Source organism: Danio rerio, chromosome 9 (assembly GCF_052040795.2).
Source record: "Danio rerio strain M-AB ecotype USA chromosome 9, GRCz13ab, whole genome shotgun sequence".
Classification (NCBI taxonomy): Eukaryota; Metazoa; Chordata; class Actinopteri; order Cypriniformes; family Danionidae; genus Danio; species Danio rerio.
Window position 1 is genome coordinate 44500001 of NC_141029.1, and position 19831 is coordinate 44519831.

The following is a 19831-nucleotide window of genomic DNA, read 5'->3' on the forward strand; positions in this document are numbered from 1 at the left end:
ACTGGGAACTAAATCGGAAGTTCTAAAACAATCACAAAAACGAGTGCACTTTCGCATTGAAGAATAAAGTCATTAAGGAAACAGCAGCAAATTCCATGTTTCTATGTTGCCAGTTGTTACATTTCATGGATGTTATGTGGTGTTTTGCGTTCATACTGTTTTGCGTTCTCGTCTCTCTCTCCCACTGTTTATCCAACACTCTTTTTTAAATGTGCAACCATTGGTTGAAAGGCCTGTCAATCACCATCGTGAGTCAGTCGGCGCACCAATCAGGAGCTGGTCCGCATAGTATAAAAGCCATGCGCTTGCGCTGTTCTCCAGGAGCGCTTGGCTCACAGCCACACTCCTCACTTCTGTCGGCCGGCCTGTTTACTTGTGTTTGTTTGCTTAGTTTGGTTTCTGTTGCTGTGTTCTAGTTTTCTCTCGATTAAGTAAGCGATTTATTAGATAAGCTTGTGCGGCTCAATTTAGTATCTATTGCGAAGTTAAATGAACTTTATGAGAAAATATTATATAAGGTCTTGTTTTGCTAATGACTAGCAGTTTGTACTTTACGAGAACTCTAGTAATGTGAACAGCTTAGTATCTCTATTTGTTAGTTTATGGAGGCATTACCACATGTGTAATTATGTTTTGAAGTAGTTATAAAGTTTTGTTAAGCGACGTGCTGAAGATTACGGTTTTGTTTCTGCATTTTTCTTAAGACACTGCTCGCTGCAGAGCCACTTGAGCTCCAGCTAGGGGGTGCTTGAGCTCCTCCTCCTGTAAGCTATTTTAATGCGTACACTCACCCCACCCCTAACCTCAATCCCCAGTGACATCACTTATAGAAGTAGTGCAAGGAAGGCGGAGCTGGAGCTCAAGCTCCCCCTTGCTGGAGCTCTGCTCTGCCTAAGTGGCTCTGCAGTGAGCACCATTTGTTTTGTTTTTTTCGTTAGTTAGTTTAGTGGGTTGAGGTTTAGTTAGATATTGTTTTATTTATTTATTTATTTATTCATTTATTCATTCATTTTGGCAACATTCCTGTTTTTTTTTTTATTCGATTATTTAAAATTACATTTAAATTAAATTTCCTATATTAATTGCTTGAAATTCCCTGTTAAATAAATACTTACTTTTTGTTTCACTTAACAAGCGGTTGTGTCTTCTCCTTTTTCATCCAGCATCATTAGACTCACAGATTTCATCCATTTAATATCTTAATAACTTAAACACGTAACACCAGTTCATCAATAAGTGAGGATTTAGTACTCTTTGATTCATTGCATGGAAACGGTGCTTTATAGACAAAAGTTTATTGCAATATTCCACTTAAGTCATAGCTACTGGCTATCAGTTTCCAACATTCTTTAAAGTATCTTCTTTTGTGTTCAACAGAAAATGGGAAAACAGAAAAAAAGGTTTGGAGCTGCTTGGTTTCACAAATGTAGTTTTGTTTTCACTCTTGGTTGAACGGTCTCTTAAACTCAAATGTAAACTCTAGTTTGGACGATAAAGCTTTTTTTGTCCCTTCAGAAGGCTTTCTCTGATAAAATATTTTCAGCTGTCTGTATAATGATTAGGACTAATCATGAATGCATTACTTCCAATACTTTCTTAGAAATGTGCAGACGAGAAGTAATAACGGAGTCGGAGAAATTAGCATTCGGAAAGGCGCAGGAACCTTTTAAAGATTCAATTTGTTGGCTCATCAGACAAAATAAATGTTTTTGCGATGAATGAAAATAGGTCAGACAGAAAAATCTTTATCTGAATCTTTTTGGCCACTGTCAAATTATTGTTGATTTCTTCATTTCTGTGGAGTGGCCATTAGAGTGGCGGAGTAATGGTAAGGTGTAAGGCTTTAGGATGTTTTGTTAAATCAGGCATTGCAGCGTCTAGACAGACTTTTGGCCACAAGCACTGGGTAAAGGTTAATAGCGCCATCTGTTGGAAGCTAAATGGAGTGTTCATGCTGTTTTCCGTAAGAAACTAGCTCCAGTTTGTTCCAGATTAGAGAATGCTTTTAGCAATCATCAAAGCCTTTTAATGAAATTAACTTCATAAATGAACCCGCTAAATGAAGAGTATCTGCACAATAAATGAAAGCACTGATGTGTTTGCTTGTGGGTCAGTTTAACTACAGTGCATGTCCTTAAGTGCTCTCCTTCGTGTGTGGATTATATAACTTACTAACCTTTTTTATATTTATATTTTTTTCTGTAAAAATGTACAATGTCCATGCCAAAAACTAATATACAGTACTTAGTAGACAATAATTAATATGGTGATTTAAATTTTATTAAATTCTAATAAAATTTTTGCATGCATTATTTATACAAAATAAAACAATGTAAGGCAATACATTTTTTGTAAATAAATAGACAAAACGATTCAACAAAAAATATCTCCATGTAAAAAAATATTTTGCTCTATTTACAATTAGTGTTTAAAAGAAAGAAATAAACAAATCCCATTTCATACAGTATGACTCGTATGTGTCTCCCACAGTTTCTAGGAAATACAGAAGTTGATCAACCTAAAGGTACAGAGGTGGTGAAAGATGCCGTCAGAAAGCTCAAGGTTAGTTACTGCCGCTTCAGATTGCCTGAACACTGTTGGCACCTTCATTTCTCTTGAGAGGATGCAGTATCTGCACCTTCCAGCAGCTTTAGACCTTCAGTCCTAGATCATTTTACCTATTTGAAAATACATAGAGAAACTTTTATTTTCAGCTATCCACTCTCAATTTTACAATATCTTATCATCACATGGAATTTTGATTAAATACAATTAATTAAAAAATGTGGTTTAAAACTGTTTATAAATGGCTCCTTTTCTGTTTTTAAAAGGAATTTAAGTTGATTTTGTTTTGTGGTGCCCTTTAATTTTCCTTCTGTTAATATGCGGTGACTTGTGTGTTAAGCAGAAAAAATGTTCAATACACGTCTTCTTTTTCTCTCTCTCTCTTTTTCTCTTTCTTTCTTTTCTTCAAAGTTTCAGAGACATATTAAGAAGTCAGAGGGACAGAAGCTTCCAAAAGTGGAATTACAGATCTCCATCTACGGAGTAAAAATATTAGATCCTAAATCAAAAGTACGTGCAAAGCTTAACTGGATTCGAGAAACAAATGGTGTCTCACAAGATGTTCTTTTTTTATTATTTATTTATTTTTGTAATTAAGTCACATTTTTCGCATTAAGTAATAAAGGGTACAATTGAAAATGAACTCTTCATAGACTGTATAGAGATAATTGTGGGACTAATGGCCCTTTAAGAAGTACAGTTGAAGTCAGAATTATTAGCCCCCCTTTGAATTTTTTATATATATATATATATATATTTCCCAAATTATGTTTAACAGAGCAATGAAATGTTCATAGGATGTCTGATAATATTTTTTTCTTCTGGAGAAAGTCTTATTTGTTTTATTTCAGCTAGTATAAAAGCAGTTTTTAATTTTTTACACAACATTTTAAGGATAAAATTATTATCCCCTTTAAGCTATATATATTTTTTTTAATAGTCTACAAAACAAACCATCATTATACAATAACTTGCGTAATTACCCTAACCTGCCTAGTTAACCTAATTAACCTAGTTAAGCCTTTAAATGTCACTAAGTTGTGTTGAAGTGTCTTAAAAATATCTAGTAAAATATTATAGATTGTCATCATGCCAAAGATAAAATAAATCAGTTATTATGAGTTATTAAAACTATAATGTTTAGAAATGTGCTGAAATAATCTTTCCTTTATACAGAAATTGGAGAAAAAATATATAAAGGGCTAATAATTCTGACTACAACTTTGTGTACACTTTCTGGTTATCAAACATTCGTGAATCATGTTTTTAGATGATATGATCTACTTCACCTGTAGGAACCTGCAAATCTTGTAGTTTAAATAGAATTAGACTGATTCAAAAATGTATCCAAATATTTTTGTGCACTGCTATGCATGCATATCCATCTCAAGACCCCATGTTTTTCCATGACTTCTTTTCTAATCTTGTTTTCTTATTCAAAGGAAGTGCAGTACAACTGTCAGCTCCACCGGATATCCTTCTGTGCAGATGATAAGACAGACAAAAGGATATTCACATTCATTTGTAAAGATTCAGAGTCCAACAAACATCTCTGCTATGTGTTTGACAGTGAAAAATGTGTAAGACCACAGACAGCATGTCATAATATTAGCCCGAATTCTTCTTTGAGAAATGATTCAATCATTCTTAAGTATTGTGTTAAACCTTTTTTCAATTAAATACATACCTAAAGGGGTCATATTATGTGTTAAACATTCACTTTGTATTTATTTAGTGCATAATGATGCAAGAAAAAATGTCTAGAAAGTTACAAACACAACACAGACTGTTCCAAAGGGTGTTATTTTCTATATTAGTAAACACTGTTTCTGAACTCCCTCGACCAACTCTTTTATTGATAATGAACACATCCCAATACTCCAAATTTAGGCAAATAGTAGAGCTGTGTTACTTATTTGTTGCTATGCGGTTACTTATTTGAGATATGTTTTTTTCAAATGTGATGCAATTTCTCTCCCAACTATTTATGTTCACAGACTTGATGGACAGTTCACCCAAAATTAATTTGAAACCTGTTTAACTTCGTTATACTTTTGAATTCTGTAAAAAAAATATTTAAAAAAAATAAAAAAAACAGAAGATATCAGTATCACAAAAAGCTTGGTTTCTGATCAAAAATCCCAAAACACAAAGTCTCATCTTTCAAAATCCATCCATTTTATTTAACTATAAGGAGTGATAGTAACTGTGATCATCCTTTTCCATTACATTTAAATATAGAATTAAATAAAATAAATTTAATGTCTCAATAAAAGTCAGTATTTCTGTGGAAAGACATTAATTTAGTGTCCAGAGCCTTTTACAGAAATAATTTTAATATAGTTCCATTATAAATTACTGTCATATATAAAATACTTCACTTAAACCATAATTGATGAACTTTTGTAGTTATGCGGTTACTTATTTGAGAAAACAGAAGATATCAGTAAAAATAAATGTTGAATATTATACGTTACCTGACAAAAGTCTTCAGGTTTTAGGCTTGGCTTCCAAGCTTTTTCTAAATATCTTCTTTTGTGTCTGACAGAAAGAAAAGGAACTTGAACAGGTTTGGAAAATATGAGTAAATTGTGATCTATCCATTTTAATCTACATTATGTCAACTTGCATGGTTTGTTTTTGACATTAAACTTTTGTGTAAAAGTTATTTTTCTTTTTTAATGTTCATCTAGCTTTTGTTATGTGTGCTTTGTGCCTGTGCATTTAGAAAAATGCATATATATATATATATATATATATATATATATATATATATATATATATATATATATATATATATATATATATATATATATATATATATATTTTTTTTTTTTTTTTTTTTTTTTTTTTATTAACTGACAAGGGTTTAAAATGCATGCAGGCTTTTTTATTTATTTATTTATTTATTCATTCATTTTTTTTTTTTATTATTATTATCTTTTATTTATTTTTATTTATTTATTAATTTATTTAAAAAGTTAGTTAGTTAGTTAGTTAGTTAGTTAGTTAGTTAGTTAGTTAGTTAGTTAGTTAGTTAGTTAGTTGGTTAGTTGGTTAGTTAGTTAGATTTTTCTTTGGAGTAACTCATGAACAAGGTTTAAAGCTGTAAAAGTACTGGTATCAACAGCTTATTTGTATTTATAAATGCATGAATGTTTCTTCCATTCCTACAGTATGGAATTATAAATTTGTTAGGCTTTTTTAAGCTTAAACCTCACAAACAAATTCATTGAACGTCTCAGACCTTTATTACATCTTGTAAGAAAAGCATAATATGACCCCAAAGACAATAGGTCAAAGAAAACACGGCTATTGCTGATACTAGGAAAATGATCCATTTATCTGTTGATTCCAGGCAGAAGAGATCACTTTGACCATCGGTCAAGCATTTGACTTGGCATACAAGAAGTTTCTGGAGTCCGGGGGAAAAGACGTAGAGACGAGGAAACAGATAGGTGGTCTACAGAAAAGAGTGAGTGTTATGTACAGTTAGAGAATACAATAGCACTGTTTTACTAGGGGTGTAATGGTGCACTTGGTTTGCAGTTTGGTACATTTGTACAATTTTAATTGCACATGCAAGACCTGATTTGTGCCCTTTAGTTGTATATATTTTCATATTGACACATCAATGTTAATCCTTAAATCCCAAGTTCAGTCTTTTGGTCTCTCCTGTTTCAGCTGATGAATAAATAAATCCACATTATATTGCTACCTCCAATTCAGGAATCACAAAAAGCTTGGTTTCTGATCAAAAATCCCAAAACACAAAGTCTCATCTTTCAAAATCCATCCATTTTATTTAACTATAAGGAGTGATAGTAACTGTGATCATCCTTTTCCATTACATTTTAATATAGAATTAAATAAAATAAATTTAATGTCTCAATAAAAGTCAGTATCTCTGTGGAAAGACATCAATTTAGTGTCCAGAGCTTTTTACAGAAATAATGTTAATATAGTTCCATTATATATTACTGTCATATATAAAATACTTCACTTAAACCATAATTAATGAACATTCTGGATGCACTTGGTTGAAAACCAAAACATGCTTGTTATAATTATTATTATTATTAACATAATTTTGTTACATGTTTTACATTTAACTCAGTGACTTGGAAAATACTGTTGTTAAAACACCAGGCAATTAAATAAGGACATTTTATTGAGAGGCTTCAATTTACCAGCATTGCCATGACAACACAGTTGTGCTATATTTTAAACAGCAGGAATGAAATGCCCTGTCAGCAACTTTGCTTTTTTCCTGTGGGTATGTGCAGTTCATGCATTGATAAGTTTACGGGTTCATGAACAGCATAGAGTGGAATATTGAGCTGTTTTGAACTTTGACTGCAGTGTGCACTCCTCTGCTTTTGCATTTTGGCCAAAGCAACAGCAAACTGGCCAGAAAGTCAGTGCATCCTTACTAAAAATACATCGTAATCCAAATATTGCTATGTAGTGAATAGTTGTTTTGTATGTACTGTTATACCCCTAGATGTTACTCTCCGCACTGATTAACATTTGTCATTAATATATTGAAATCTCTCTTCACAGATTCAAGATCTTGAAACTGAAAATGTAGAGTTGAAGAAGCAGTTACAAGTGTTAGAGGAGCAGCTGATGATTGCTCAAGTTCCTCCTGTAAGCACTGCATGCAGTTCTTATCTGCTGAATGCATCTAATTGCATTCACCATTATTTTAATTGGCTGCATATAAAACACAGATCAGCTATGCCCAAAGACATTCTCTAAACTCATGAGCTTTCTCTTTTAAAGCAAAAGCGCTGTAGTAAAACTAAAACAGTAGTGCTGACGAGCTCTGATCTTTCCACAGCTTCTTCACATTAACTCTTCTAATGAGGCCTATATGCTTCAGAGACCCTCATCTCTCTTCTGGTGTCACAACGTGACCTCGTTCTCTTGTCTCGAAATCTCTTCTGTCACACTAACGCCAATGAGCTCACCTGACTCTAACCTCTCTGCTGGTCTTCTGACTCCTCCACCTACTAAACCAGCTCTGTCCAAGCCTCCCGGCGGAGCCAGTGTTCCTCGCCATTCTGTTAAGCACTTTCTGTTTACTCTGTTTCTGTTTGAGGCTTCAGTGTGTTTTTGCTAAGGGTACAAGTTCTGCCTTCAGATTTTAAAGGCTTGTTCACACAGCCTCAACAAACACCAGTGCTAGATTCCAGTGCTTGTTGGATCAGTGTTTTCACAGTGTTGGCATTGGTTTACGACTGTGTGAACTAGCCTTGATGAGTTTTTGATTGTCTGTAATTTGGCATATAGTGAACCATTCTATTTAAAAACCAATACAAAATTATATTATCATTTGAGAATAGACTGACTCTGAATATTTATGGATTCTATTCTATATTTTACAATTGTTATAAGTGATTTAAAAATGATAATAAAAACATATTTATTTGAATAATTACACAATAAAATGTGCACCAGTTCTAGTTTAGTATTGGATTGTACTATTATTAATTATTTTGATATATATGTATATATATATATATACACACACACACACTTACACACTCACTTACCGGCCACTTTATTAGGTACACCTGTCCAACTGCTCGTTAACAAAAATTTCTAATCAGTCAATCAGATGGCAACAAGTCGATACAATTAGGCATGTAGACATGGTCAAGACGATCTGCTACAGTTCAATCAGAGCATCAGAATGGGGATAAAAGGTGATTTAAGTGACTTTGAACGTGGCATGGTTGTTGGTGCCAGACGGGCTGGTCTGAGTATTTGAGAAACTGCTGATCTACTGGGATTTTCATGCACAAACATCTCTAGGGTTTACAGAGAATGGTCCTAAAGAGAGAAAATATCCAGTGAGCGGCAGTTCAATGGACGCAAATGCCTTGTTGATGCTAGAGGTCAGAGGAAAATGGCCAGACTGGTTCCAGCTAATAGAAAGGCAACAGTAACTTGAATAACTGCTAGTTACAACCGAGGTATGGAGAAGAGCATCTCTGAACGCACAACACATCCAACCTTGAGGTGAATGGGCTACAGCAGTAGTAGACTCCACTGGGTGCCTCTCCTGTCAGCTAAGAAGAGGAAACTGAAGCTACAATTTACACAGACTCACCAAAATTGGACAATAGAAGATTGGAAAAACTGTCCTGGTCTGATGAGTCTCGATTTCTGCTGTGACTTAAGGATGGTAGGGTTCGAATTTGGCATCAACAACATCAAAGCATGGATCCATCCTGCCTTGTATCAACGGTTCAGGCTGGTGGTGGTGTAATGGTGGATATTTTCTTGGCACACTTTGGGCCCATTAGTACGAATTGAGCATTGTGTCATTGCCACAGTCTACAGAATATTGTTGCTGACCACGTCTATCCCTTTATGTCCAAATTGTACCCATTTTCTGATGGCTACTTCCAGCAGGATAACGCGCCATGTCACAAAGCACAAATCATCTCAGACTGGCAATGAGTTCACTGTACTCAAATGGCTCCCAAAGTCTCAAGATCTCAATCTTTTAGAGCACGTTAGGGATGTACTGGAATGGGAGATTCACGATTTCCAGTACCTGGTTGAATCTATGTCACAAAGGATTAAGGCATATCTGAAGGCAAAAGGTGGTTCCAACCAGTACTATTAAGGTGTACCTAATAAAGTGGTGTGTGTGTGTGTGTGTGTGTGTGTGTGTGTGTGTGTGTGTGTGTGTGTGTGTGTGTGTGTGTGTGTGTGTGTGTGTGTGTGTGTGTGTGTGTGTGTGTGTGTGTGTGTGTGTGTGTGTGTGTGTGTGTGTGTGTGTGTATGTATATATATTAGTATGTACAGTAAGTCTCACTTAATCTTTTGACTAATAATATTCTATATTCAAATATATTCAAATATATTTTTGGATGATTTAATCTTCAGAATGCTGATGTACTTCATGCTTTATTCACATTTGCAGGGAAACAGCATGTCTTCAAAAAGCCCCACAGACATATTTGACATGGTTCCGTTTTCTCCAATGACTCCATTGGTTCCGTTACCAGCAAGTAATGGCTCGGCCCCTCCACCCCCGGCAAGACCTACAGAGATTAGTGAGTTCTCTTTCTTTTTCTTTGCCAGCATTTGAGAAATGTTGCTTATTCCAGTTGCATAGGCAGTCGTTTCTCTTTCATGTATTAGAGAACTTCGAATCAGTGGTCTGTAAAATGAAGGAAAACAAAAACCTCCCTTTTGTTCTTCAGGGAGAGACCTGTTCGGTGCAGAGCCATTTGACCCTTTCACCTGCGGGGCGGCTGACTTTCCTCCAGACATCCAGTCTAAGCTGGATGAGATGCAGGTGACTGCATGTCTGTGAATTATTAGCAAATGGACTGGTGTGAATGAGCAGCTAATGGAGCTGACGGTACGCACTGCTGCAGCTGTGAGGATTCTTTCAGTTCAGAACGGACACCCATATGATGATTTTTATTTTGCTTGATGTTTATTTGGATTTGTCTTGGGAGTGCTAAATGTGGATGAAAAGTTTCAAGAGAAGTGCTAAGTTTGCTTTTTGTGAAGTATGCTTTGATCCCGCTCACATGCAGAAAATCTTGCAAACAGAGCAGTTACTGTACATGAAACATTTATATCATTTGCCAGTTTTGCTTAACTAACAACCTCAATTTTCCGTCTTTTTGCTCTCTTTCTGCTTGCAGCGGCAAAGATGGTTTGTATTTTAAGACAGTTTAATTATTTTTTCCAGATGGAATATAGCTTAAATCAAATCTGGCATGCTAAGCAATTTTAAAGGGAAGGTTCATCCAAAAAAAAGATGTAATTAAATGTATCCCCCTCATGTTCACCCTTTCTTAAATAGGCTATATGTAAGATTTGATTTATTTATTATTTAGATATTTTTACTTTTATTTTATTCTTATTATTTAGTAATTTATATATATTTATCAGCACACCATATGGCACAGGTGTCAAACTTAGTTTCTGGAGGGCCACAGCTCTGCACAGTTTAGTTCCAACCCTTATTAAACACACCTGATGTAACTAATTGAGTCCTTCGGTCTTGTTTGAAACCTCCAGGTAAGTGTATTGAAGCAGGGTTGGAACTAAACTGTGCAGGGCTACGGCCCTCCAGGAACTGTTTTTGACACCCCTGCTCTACATTATCAGAAATAAAGGTATGATAGTTGTCACTGTGGGGGTAACTTTTTTAAAGCCCCATATTAATAACTCAAGGGTACATATTGGTACCTAAAAAGTACAGAAGTCTTCATTTGTAGGTACTAATATATACTTTTGAGGTACCAATATGGACCCTTCAAGTACAAAAGTGTACCTTTTGAAAAGGTACCACCCCAGTGACAACTCTCATACCTTTATTTCTGAGAGTGTATAGTATATTTTGTACGATTCAATTTTTATTGTTAGTTATGAGTATATGACAGTTTTCAAAGTAAAACTACATATCATTGTTTGCATCATCTTAGTTATTGTGTACTCGACTAATCAATCAGTTATAATGAGGTAACATTTTAATCTCTGTCTGTATGTTAGAGCATTTATCAGTCAGGACTATTTGCTTTCAAAACTCTTGTACATAAAGAGAAACTTTTGTACTTTTTATTAAAGTAAGATTAAAACAAAGCAAAGCACTTAAGCACTTAATTAATCCTTTTAATATTTTAATAGTAAAGGTATAGTCAACCACTGGCTAATTTCCTTTTCTGCAGTTCACAGTATGGCCCGTGGTTAACAAGTGCTATTAAATTTTACGTATAGCCCCTGGTCATTTCCATTTCATGAAAACAAATGGTGACCGGTGACCGGATTCCATAAGTTATGTGCATAGATATATTATTGATTAACCCTTTAGCAGGTGAAGTATCATATATGACAGCTATATTAACATCAATTACAATATTATCGCAAAAATTACTCAAACTTATTGAATACAAAATTATACAATAAAGTTCAAAAATCTTGTAATAACTCCCAGTAACTTCAAATTGATTATTTCAATGCGTGCCCTAAAAGCATTGAGGTAAAAAATATGAAGAAAAAAGATTTGATTTGTTGTTATTGATAAGTCATAAATATTCATGTATTGATAACTATGCTTTTTCAAAGCAATCTCATGGCAGTTCAAATTTTCGATGTAGTGGATAATTTGTATTAATTTGTACAAGCTCATCCATACATTTTAGTATGATTTGCTGATCCCCTAATGACACTGTGTCCTAACAACACGTGACATCTGCGACGGCAATGTATGAAATTTAAATATTAAGAAATGCTTTTTGTTTCTGTAACGTTAATGGTTTCTGTAAACTACTGTGAAATGGATCACCTCAGTATCAGTATACATGCTTTATTCAGTGTTAAATGCTACAAAAGTGAGTTTAAATACTATTTCACATGACAGTTACTACTAAAAGCAGCAGCTGTACAGTTTACTTCAGATCTTGAAAATGAAATAACTAGCAGAAGGTTTGAAAATGAAAACTGTTATCTAGTGCAAAACGACAAACGACATCACTCACTCAGTAGCCTATTAATAATGTTAAAAAGGGGGTTAATATGTGTTACTAAGATTAAAAGCCTTTACCATTTAGTTGAGTGCAGTGGCTGGTATTTAAATGCTACTGTCATATGTTGCGTTTGGTGTAAACAGCCACACTGCTTGTCGCTTTGTGAGTTGTTACTGTGCATTCACACTGAAGGCAGCAAGAGCGTCAAAGTAGCAGGAAGTCATTCATTTTCAATGGGAGTCGGCAGCAATAAGCGATAAGGAGTGGTGTGGTGCCTCTTCGCCGGTGTGGACGGCGAGGAGAGTTGAAATCAAGGCCCAATCCCATTACTATTTTTGTACCCCTTCCTCTTGGCCCTTAAAACAGAGTGTGAAAGGGAAGGGCTTCAAAATTCACCCCTAAGAATTGGGACAGCACCAAAGCACACGTCATCGCGATCTCTTACTTCATATGAGATCAGAAGATCACGACTGCTGTAGTAAATCCAGTTGTGTTAGTTTTTGATGTTTATCTTCAGGAAATCACTAAAGGAATATATTATGTTATCATAACGATCTAATGTGGCAATAAGATTGTAACTGTCCTGTGTATTTACACTGTGGCCATATTCATCTATGTAAACACACCAAAAATAACATTAGCAGACACTGTAAAAAGCTCATTCCCAGACACTAGACTCTTCTGACTGGGGATTTGAGTGACATCGAGTGTCAGAATGTTGTAGAACTGCTATACAGGAGTTATGATTATGGATTATAGATCTTGAAATTAAGCGTTTTTTATTTTAGCGAGTTTTTTTTTAAAGCATGACAGTAAAACCTGAACGCGGTTATGAATATATCAAAACATATGCTTGTTTGTTGTAAAAATTCAAAATAATGACGAAAAATACTAATTTGTGGATCTCCTTACTTCCCGGTGCTACTATCCTGCTATTGTGGCAGGTGTATTCTGGGATATTTTCTTACCCCTTGGTTTTGAATGTGGTCCTGAACAATCTTTGTTTGAAGGGCTATTCTCCTCTTACACTTAGCCCTACGCCTTTATGCTAAAGAGAATTGGGACACCCCTACCGCTTCATGGGGATGCGCAAAACGAGGGGTAAAGGGAAGGGCTAAGGGGTAGAATTGGGATTGGGCCCAAGTCAACTTTATGGAAATGAGCTATGACTAGTGGCTAGCAATCGGAGTGTAGAAGTCCACTGCTTGAGAGCATTCCAGAGAACACAGTCTTGTGAACTTTGGTTTCGACTGCAGTTGCTTTCAAGGGTTTGACTATTGCGGTTGCAGGATTTCTACTTAGTTATGTTTTCTTACAGGGACATAAATAAATAAAAAAATTTAAAAGTTACTGGCGAGTTTATGGGCATTAGTGTAAAAAAAATTTTTTACAGTGGGAATCTCAGGCTAACTATAAACACAATACTAAACAGTAACGGCATTGCTGCTTCAATATTTCAGATGTATGAACTTATTGAATAAGTGGAGCAAAGTCACAGCACACGCAACAACTTGATCTTTCATAGTTAAATTAATTTGATAACTATTTTATGCTAGAAAGCATGTTTTTATGCGGGAATGCAGTTTACTCTCTCACACCGGATCTGTGAAGGCAGACAGCATTGTCACCAGGGTGGCCAGAGCTAACTTTAACGTTCTCGCCGCCTTCTGTGTTAATGCACAGTTAAGGTACAGTGTCAGGGGGTAGGGTTTGGGGGCATGCCTACTTTTAAAAAGCTTACTTTTTTATTTGAATGAAATCAAACGAATTATCCACTTGTCTAATAATGGTGTGATCAGGAAATGCATGGTTTGAAATATGTTGTCTTATAAATGGTAGCTATGCACATATCTTATGTTGTGCCATTTCCGAAGGTTGATGGCCTCTGGTCACCATTCACTTTCATTGTGTTGCAAAAGAAAGCAACGTTAGCATTTTTCTGAATGTCTCATTTTGTGTTTTGTGGACAACAAAGAAAATCACAAAGGTTTCAAAACATTTTTCATTGAAATATCAATGTAAATCTCAAAGATTAAGTATGTATAGAAGAGAGAGTTGAAGTATGGTGTCATTTTACACTGTTTATATAGCCTTGTTCTTAATAATCAGAATAGTTTAAATGTGAGTAGCATGTTGGTGAAAGTGAATATTTCTAAAAGATACGTGCATGTATTTCACTGTTTGATCAGTTAGTGAAGGTAATGCTAAATAATGTCCGTTTCTCTCTTTTTCAGGAGGGGTTCAAAATGGGACTAACAGTAGAGGGCACTGTCTTCTCCCTGGATCCACTAGAAGGTCGCTGCTGATGCCAAGAAGAAAGTTTTGTCACTTTCATGTTAAACCATTTGTATTAAAGTGCCAAACTCGGGTTTACAGTCAAGATGTCTTATCTCATGTTTTTTTATGTATTTGCATTTTGAATTTGGTTTACAAAAAATATATTGGGAAATCCGAAGCAGTAGATGACTATTTTTGTAAGAACTAAAACATAAAACTGAACGAGTAATGTACCTGTAGTTTTAACTGCCCTTGCTTGTACAGACGATGAAGGATGTAGAAAGTATGTCCAGTTGCACAGTCTGTGTTTGTTTTCATAACAGTTATTAATCTCAGATTCTTTAAGCTTGTGTTACACATTACAAACTCTTTGGCATATCGCAGTTAATAAAACTCAGAAAAGGGAGAGTTTCCTGTACATTGTTTTATAACTTCATTTTTAACACTTATCGTACGTCATAATCACACTCCTTTTGTATTAGATCACTTGTAAAATGATAATATTGTTTTTATTTGTAGCAATGGATCCATTTAAAACAGTATTTTTTAACTAAAAGCGGTGTCATGAATGGCAGAACTGGACGATTTCCACAATAACACGTACTTGTAATGCAGTTTGATTTTATATTATATATTTTAGTATACTCTTGCACAAGGAAGCACTTTGGAAGAGCTCTGTTCATGTATTATTGTTAATTCTGTTTGTAAGCATTATTTTAGCCTTTGCTGTTGTAGTCATTAAAAGAAAACAGTATATACTCTGAGTATTTTTGTGTCATTTTTTTATTTTTATTTTATCTGCATTAAATGAGACCCTGGATCTTTTTCCCTCTAGAAATCTTAACTTCAAAAGTAATTTATTTCAAGTGGAAGACCATTTTGTTTAATATCAGTGTAAAAGTATGGTAGTATTACAGTAAAATAATCATGATTTACTAGAATGCTATTTTGATTTCTATGCAAAAAAACGTGTGATTTTTATTTATTTTATTTTCAAATATAAAGGGCACCTATATTAAAAATTATCTTTTGTAAGCTGTTTGGACAGAACTGTTTGTAGTGTGTCCACTTTCATATTGGAGTGATCTGAACCCAACAAGTGTTTTTTTTTATTATTATTATTTTTTTTTTATTTCCTGACGTTATAATAGAGATCCAAATCCAAGTGACTTTGAGGCTATATATAAAAAACTATATATATATATATATATATATATATATATATATATATATATATATATATATATATATACATACATACATATATATATATATATATATATATATATATATATATATATATATATATATATATATATATATATAACTGGTTATATCTAACCACACATCCTATTCTTATGCCCCATATAGTGATGCAGATGTCTCAAAGCATGAAATGGACAAATCTAAACTTGTTATTATAAAAACAAATATAAATATGCATATAATAAATAATACGTTTAATAATAATAACATTATAATAAAAATTCTAATTGTCATGAAAAACTGAAAAAGCCCCCTGAGATGAAGGCATGTATGGTACTAGTAATATATATATATATATATATATATATATATATATATATATATATATATATATATATATATATATATATATATATATATATATATTGTAGAAAATTAATTATTTTTGTAATCCTTTATTTTTTTATTTATGTAAAGATATGTGTGTATTGCTGTACATCCTGCATGTAACAAAGCAATATGTACGCAGTTTTGACATGCATAGGCGCAAAACTAACACACTCTGTGCTGGAATTTTGACCAGCTTTAACTTTGTCAATGGTGCAGCCTATTTTAGTTTCTCAAAACACATCCTCCTTTATAAACCAGCACACCCATGAGTCCACAAAGTAGCGCAAAAATATTAATATTTGAAACAATGTGGCGCAAAACGTGAAAATTAGGGTTGCGTAGAATCGCAAAACACGTCTTGCACCTTATTGCACTGGGTGTGTGATAGTGCCCTATCACTGACTGCTGTTTATCTGATGAAAGGCATGAGAAGCAGACACACACATAAGATCGGTGGGCAGGGAGAAGCAGTTCATTTGAATTTAAAGCCACAGGCTACAAAAACAGCTACATATTCTTCGGACACTAAATGGGCAGATTCTACATTATATATATAATCTGATGGGTATTTTGAGCTGAAGCTTTACAGACACTTTCTGGAGACACCAAAGTTAGATCTTTCATCTTGTAAAAGAGGTAATATAGGTGCCCTTTAAAAATAATTTGTCTGTGTAATTGTCTGTGTTGTTATAAGTGTGTCTTCCTGAAAAGCTCCACATGATGCTCACATTGCTGCTCAGGTAAGCTGCTTTTTGTCATCCTTTGAATGTTCAATTCAATTCAATTCAATTCAGCTTTATTTGTATAGCGCTTTTACAATGTAGATTGTGTCAAAGCAGCTTCACATAAATGGTCATAGTAACTGGAACAGTGTGGTTCAGGTTTTAGTGTTTAAGTTCAGTTCAGTTCAGTTTAGCTCTGTTCAGTGTGATTTAATCATTACTGAGAGTTCAAACACTGAAGAGCAAATTCATCGATGCGTAGCTCTACCAATCCTGAACCATGCGAGGCAGTGGCGACAGCGGAGAGGGAAAAAAAACTTCACCTGATGGGAGTGAAGAAAAAAAACCTTGAGAGAACCAGACTCAGTTGGGCACGACCATTTTAATTTCTCCGCTGGCCAAAAGTCTTGTGCAGAACTTCAATCGCCGTGGTTTATGCTGGAAGATGGCCTCAATGAAGACTCGTCTGTCCCTGGAGCGTCGCTGGAATCAGACTCATGTTCTCCACTCCCCACGACCATTGTTGACCAATGAATGTTCAACGAAAGTGTTTTTCCATTCATAGTGCTACACTGAGATGTGTCATATTTCAATCAGTTCTGTAATCGTGGAAAGCTTATCTTAGGAATGTACAATAAATAACAATATGACATTCAAACAGGAGTTGTAAATTGAGGATTTGCCGTATTTAATTCTCCCTCATAAAACAATGCTAACTTAAAGCAGTCATTGCAATCTTAGACATTTTCTAGTCACATGATTTACAACTTTACTTAATATTGAACATACAGAAAGGACAAAATGTTTTCAAATTGTGTTATCCCTGCCACTTCTTTGTAATTAAGAAAAAATAAATATAATAAAAATATAAAACATTCAAGTTTTAACAAAACTGAAACAAATCAACTTATAGAGGATATAATGAAGCAAAGCAATATCTTACATTTTATTCATTAAAATATATTTTCATGCTTAAAAGGTGATGGAGAAAACAAGCAATTTTGTAAGAGAAAAAAAGGTTTTGATTCATTCATTAAAATGGTACTGATCATATGTTTAATTTGCAAAAAAGAAAATACATGAGAGTAGCTTCAAAGCCAAACAAAATGACTTAAAAGCTGTCTAAAGTAGGCTAAAATAATGATAAAAGGAGAAAAAGTCAGAATTATAGGAATACCTGCATGCTTTAGAAAATATGACATCACAAATTGTCCGAACTGGAGGTTTTTAAGCTACATCAGAGTTTACTATATTGTGCCTTTTACCTTTGCAAAAGCCTTATATAAAAATATAAAACCAATCGCTAGAGGGAATACTTGATTTACATAATGGAAACGAGCAATAATAATGCACCTTTTAGAAATTAGAGTCTCAGATGCATTTAATTGAATTTTATTTTCATTTCTTTACCCTGCTTTGAAACTTTTGCTGAAAGAGTTGTACAGCTCATTTCACAATTCCCATACAGCAAGTCTGCTGTCAGTTTTTGCTAGTTTATAGAAACGAGGTAGCTTGCACTGTTCTGTAAAATTTCATCTTTAATTGTAAACTCATGTTGTAATTAACTACAAGGTGATCGAACAAGAGTACAGATTTGGGAGTCAAAAATATTCATTTTAACGTAAACTTCCTCTATAGCACCATTTTTGTGTAACAATAATACAAAAACAAAAATATTGTCATGAAAAAAAGGCAAATTCAGATGATTTTAATTGCAACTAGCGTTGGTACAGTGTGTACGATCATTACGGTGTTGTTAGCAATTGCCATCTCAATTTAAAACAGCAGTTGATGGATAGTCTTGTAGAGTAAAATTCAGTTAATTGAATTTATTTCAAGGGCTCAATCTGGAAAAAACCTTGTTGAGTGGTTGATTTCAGGAATCACTTGGCAGGCACAATAAATATCTTGCTACAGGGGCCAGAAAAGTCCAATGCTCTGTATGTACAAGGCTGATCTTTTCAGCAGTCACTCACGAGAGTCCCAGGAATCTCTTCAATGCGTCTCCACTTCGTGATTTACAAGAAGCACACAGGCCCAATATCAATTCCAAACTCCTGATCTGAACCTCCAATGTCCACTGGTGCAATATCCACAATAGGTAGTCTTGCTGTTTTCTGGGTCCTGTATTCAAACACTGTCTTGCCCCAATTCCCATTTGCTTGCTGTAAAAAGATGAACATAGACATTTAAATGTGAGATCACTTGTAATTCTGAAATTTTAGATGTGATTTCCTAATGCAACTGTAGGTTGTAATTTGTTTTTGTCCTATGACTTTGTTCCAAAAACTAATGAGCTGTGCATTTTAGAGAAATGTAAAATGTTGTGTATATGAGATCTTGATCTCAATGGGTTTTTATCTGGTTAAATAAAGAAACGTATATATAAATCGCACACCCAGAAAACCTTGTTGTAAACCTGTGACCATTGACATCTATAGAAGGAAAATCAAATGCTACTCTAAGAATGTGAATTATCATATGCATTTGTTTATATGGCAAAACATGTATTTTTCACCAAGAAGGTCCATACACATTCCAAAGGTAGACTTTGGGAGTTTTATGATGTGGTCACATGTTGATTGGTCAGTTGTCTCAGTTTTTGGCCTTTGGTCACATGGTCGAGAAAGATACAAAATAGGTGGTAAACTTTGCTCTGGTCTCTTTTCCTGCTCTGCTCATCTCCTTTGGACAAGTATTTTTGTATCACAATTAAAACCCCACAGAGAAGCGAGATCAGCCATTGGTGGCAGACTGTGAAAATATAACTAAGGCCTCTCTCGCACGCTTTTAGTGTCATGCACCCACGCTCTTTCTGCTTTCCCTTGACATTTGTCAGGGACAGTGCTGCACGCATCAGTTTCCCACATTCGTTGGAAGTTAAACCCCAAATTGAGAGGTAATTAAAAGATTCAACTTAAGTCATGTTCATGGTGTGAAAAACTATGAAAATGTCCATTGTTATATTAGACTTTCCAATAGCGATTTTAAAACATTTAATATAGGAAGTCCTCGGCTATGCATAGGCTATCAGAAATTTATTGTACATAGTTTTACGTTATGAAACGCAGTCTTGAATTTACAAACAGTCGCCAAGTACCAGAGAACAGATGTAACACATTGATCAAATTTAGTTCAGTCAAATTCAGTCACACTCATGTAAAAGTA

At 34.4% G+C, this 19831-nt stretch overlaps 2 protein-coding genes across 32 annotated transcripts in view; one reads left to right on the top strand and one right to left on the bottom strand.

Annotated features, from left to right (window-relative positions):
- Nucleotides 1-15109, top strand: part of gulp1a (GULP PTB domain containing engulfment adaptor 1a) — a 104038-nt gene extending 88929 nt beyond the window's left edge. For 9 of the 31 annotated variants that reach the window (XM_087266057.1, XM_087266060.1, XM_087266055.1 and 6 more), the window contains 9 exons: nucleotides 2491-2562; nucleotides 2977-3075; nucleotides 4008-4145; nucleotides 5924-6040; nucleotides 7129-7215; nucleotides 7409-7633; nucleotides 9506-9638; nucleotides 9789-9883; nucleotides 14303-15109. In XM_087266057.1, the coding sequence (XP_087122183.1) occupies nucleotides 2491-2562; nucleotides 2977-3075; nucleotides 4008-4145; nucleotides 5924-6040; nucleotides 7129-7215; nucleotides 7409-7633; nucleotides 9506-9638; nucleotides 9789-9883; nucleotides 14303-14374 (1038 nt within the window). In that variant the 3' untranslated portion in view covers nucleotides 14375-15109. Of the gene's footprint in view, nucleotides 1-2490; nucleotides 2563-2976; nucleotides 3076-4007; nucleotides 4146-5923; nucleotides 6041-7128; nucleotides 7216-7408; nucleotides 7634-9505; nucleotides 9639-9788; nucleotides 9950-10241; nucleotides 10253-14302 lie in introns of all 31 variants that reach the window. The other 22 variants (XM_087266080.1, XM_087266077.1, XM_087266082.1 and 19 more) reach the window with 7 other exon arrangements.
- A 1959-nt stretch (nucleotides 15110-17068) lies between these two features.
- The window catches only part of col5a2a (collagen, type V, alpha 2a), a 44433-nt gene continuing 41670 nt past the window's right edge, over nucleotides 17069-19831 (bottom strand). Inside the window, exon 54 of the mRNA NM_001145782.1 lies at nucleotides 17069-18828. Coding sequence (NP_001139254.1) covers nucleotides 18682-18828 — 147 coding nt within the window. The 3' untranslated portion in view covers nucleotides 17069-18681. The remainder of the gene's footprint in view (nucleotides 18829-19831) is intronic.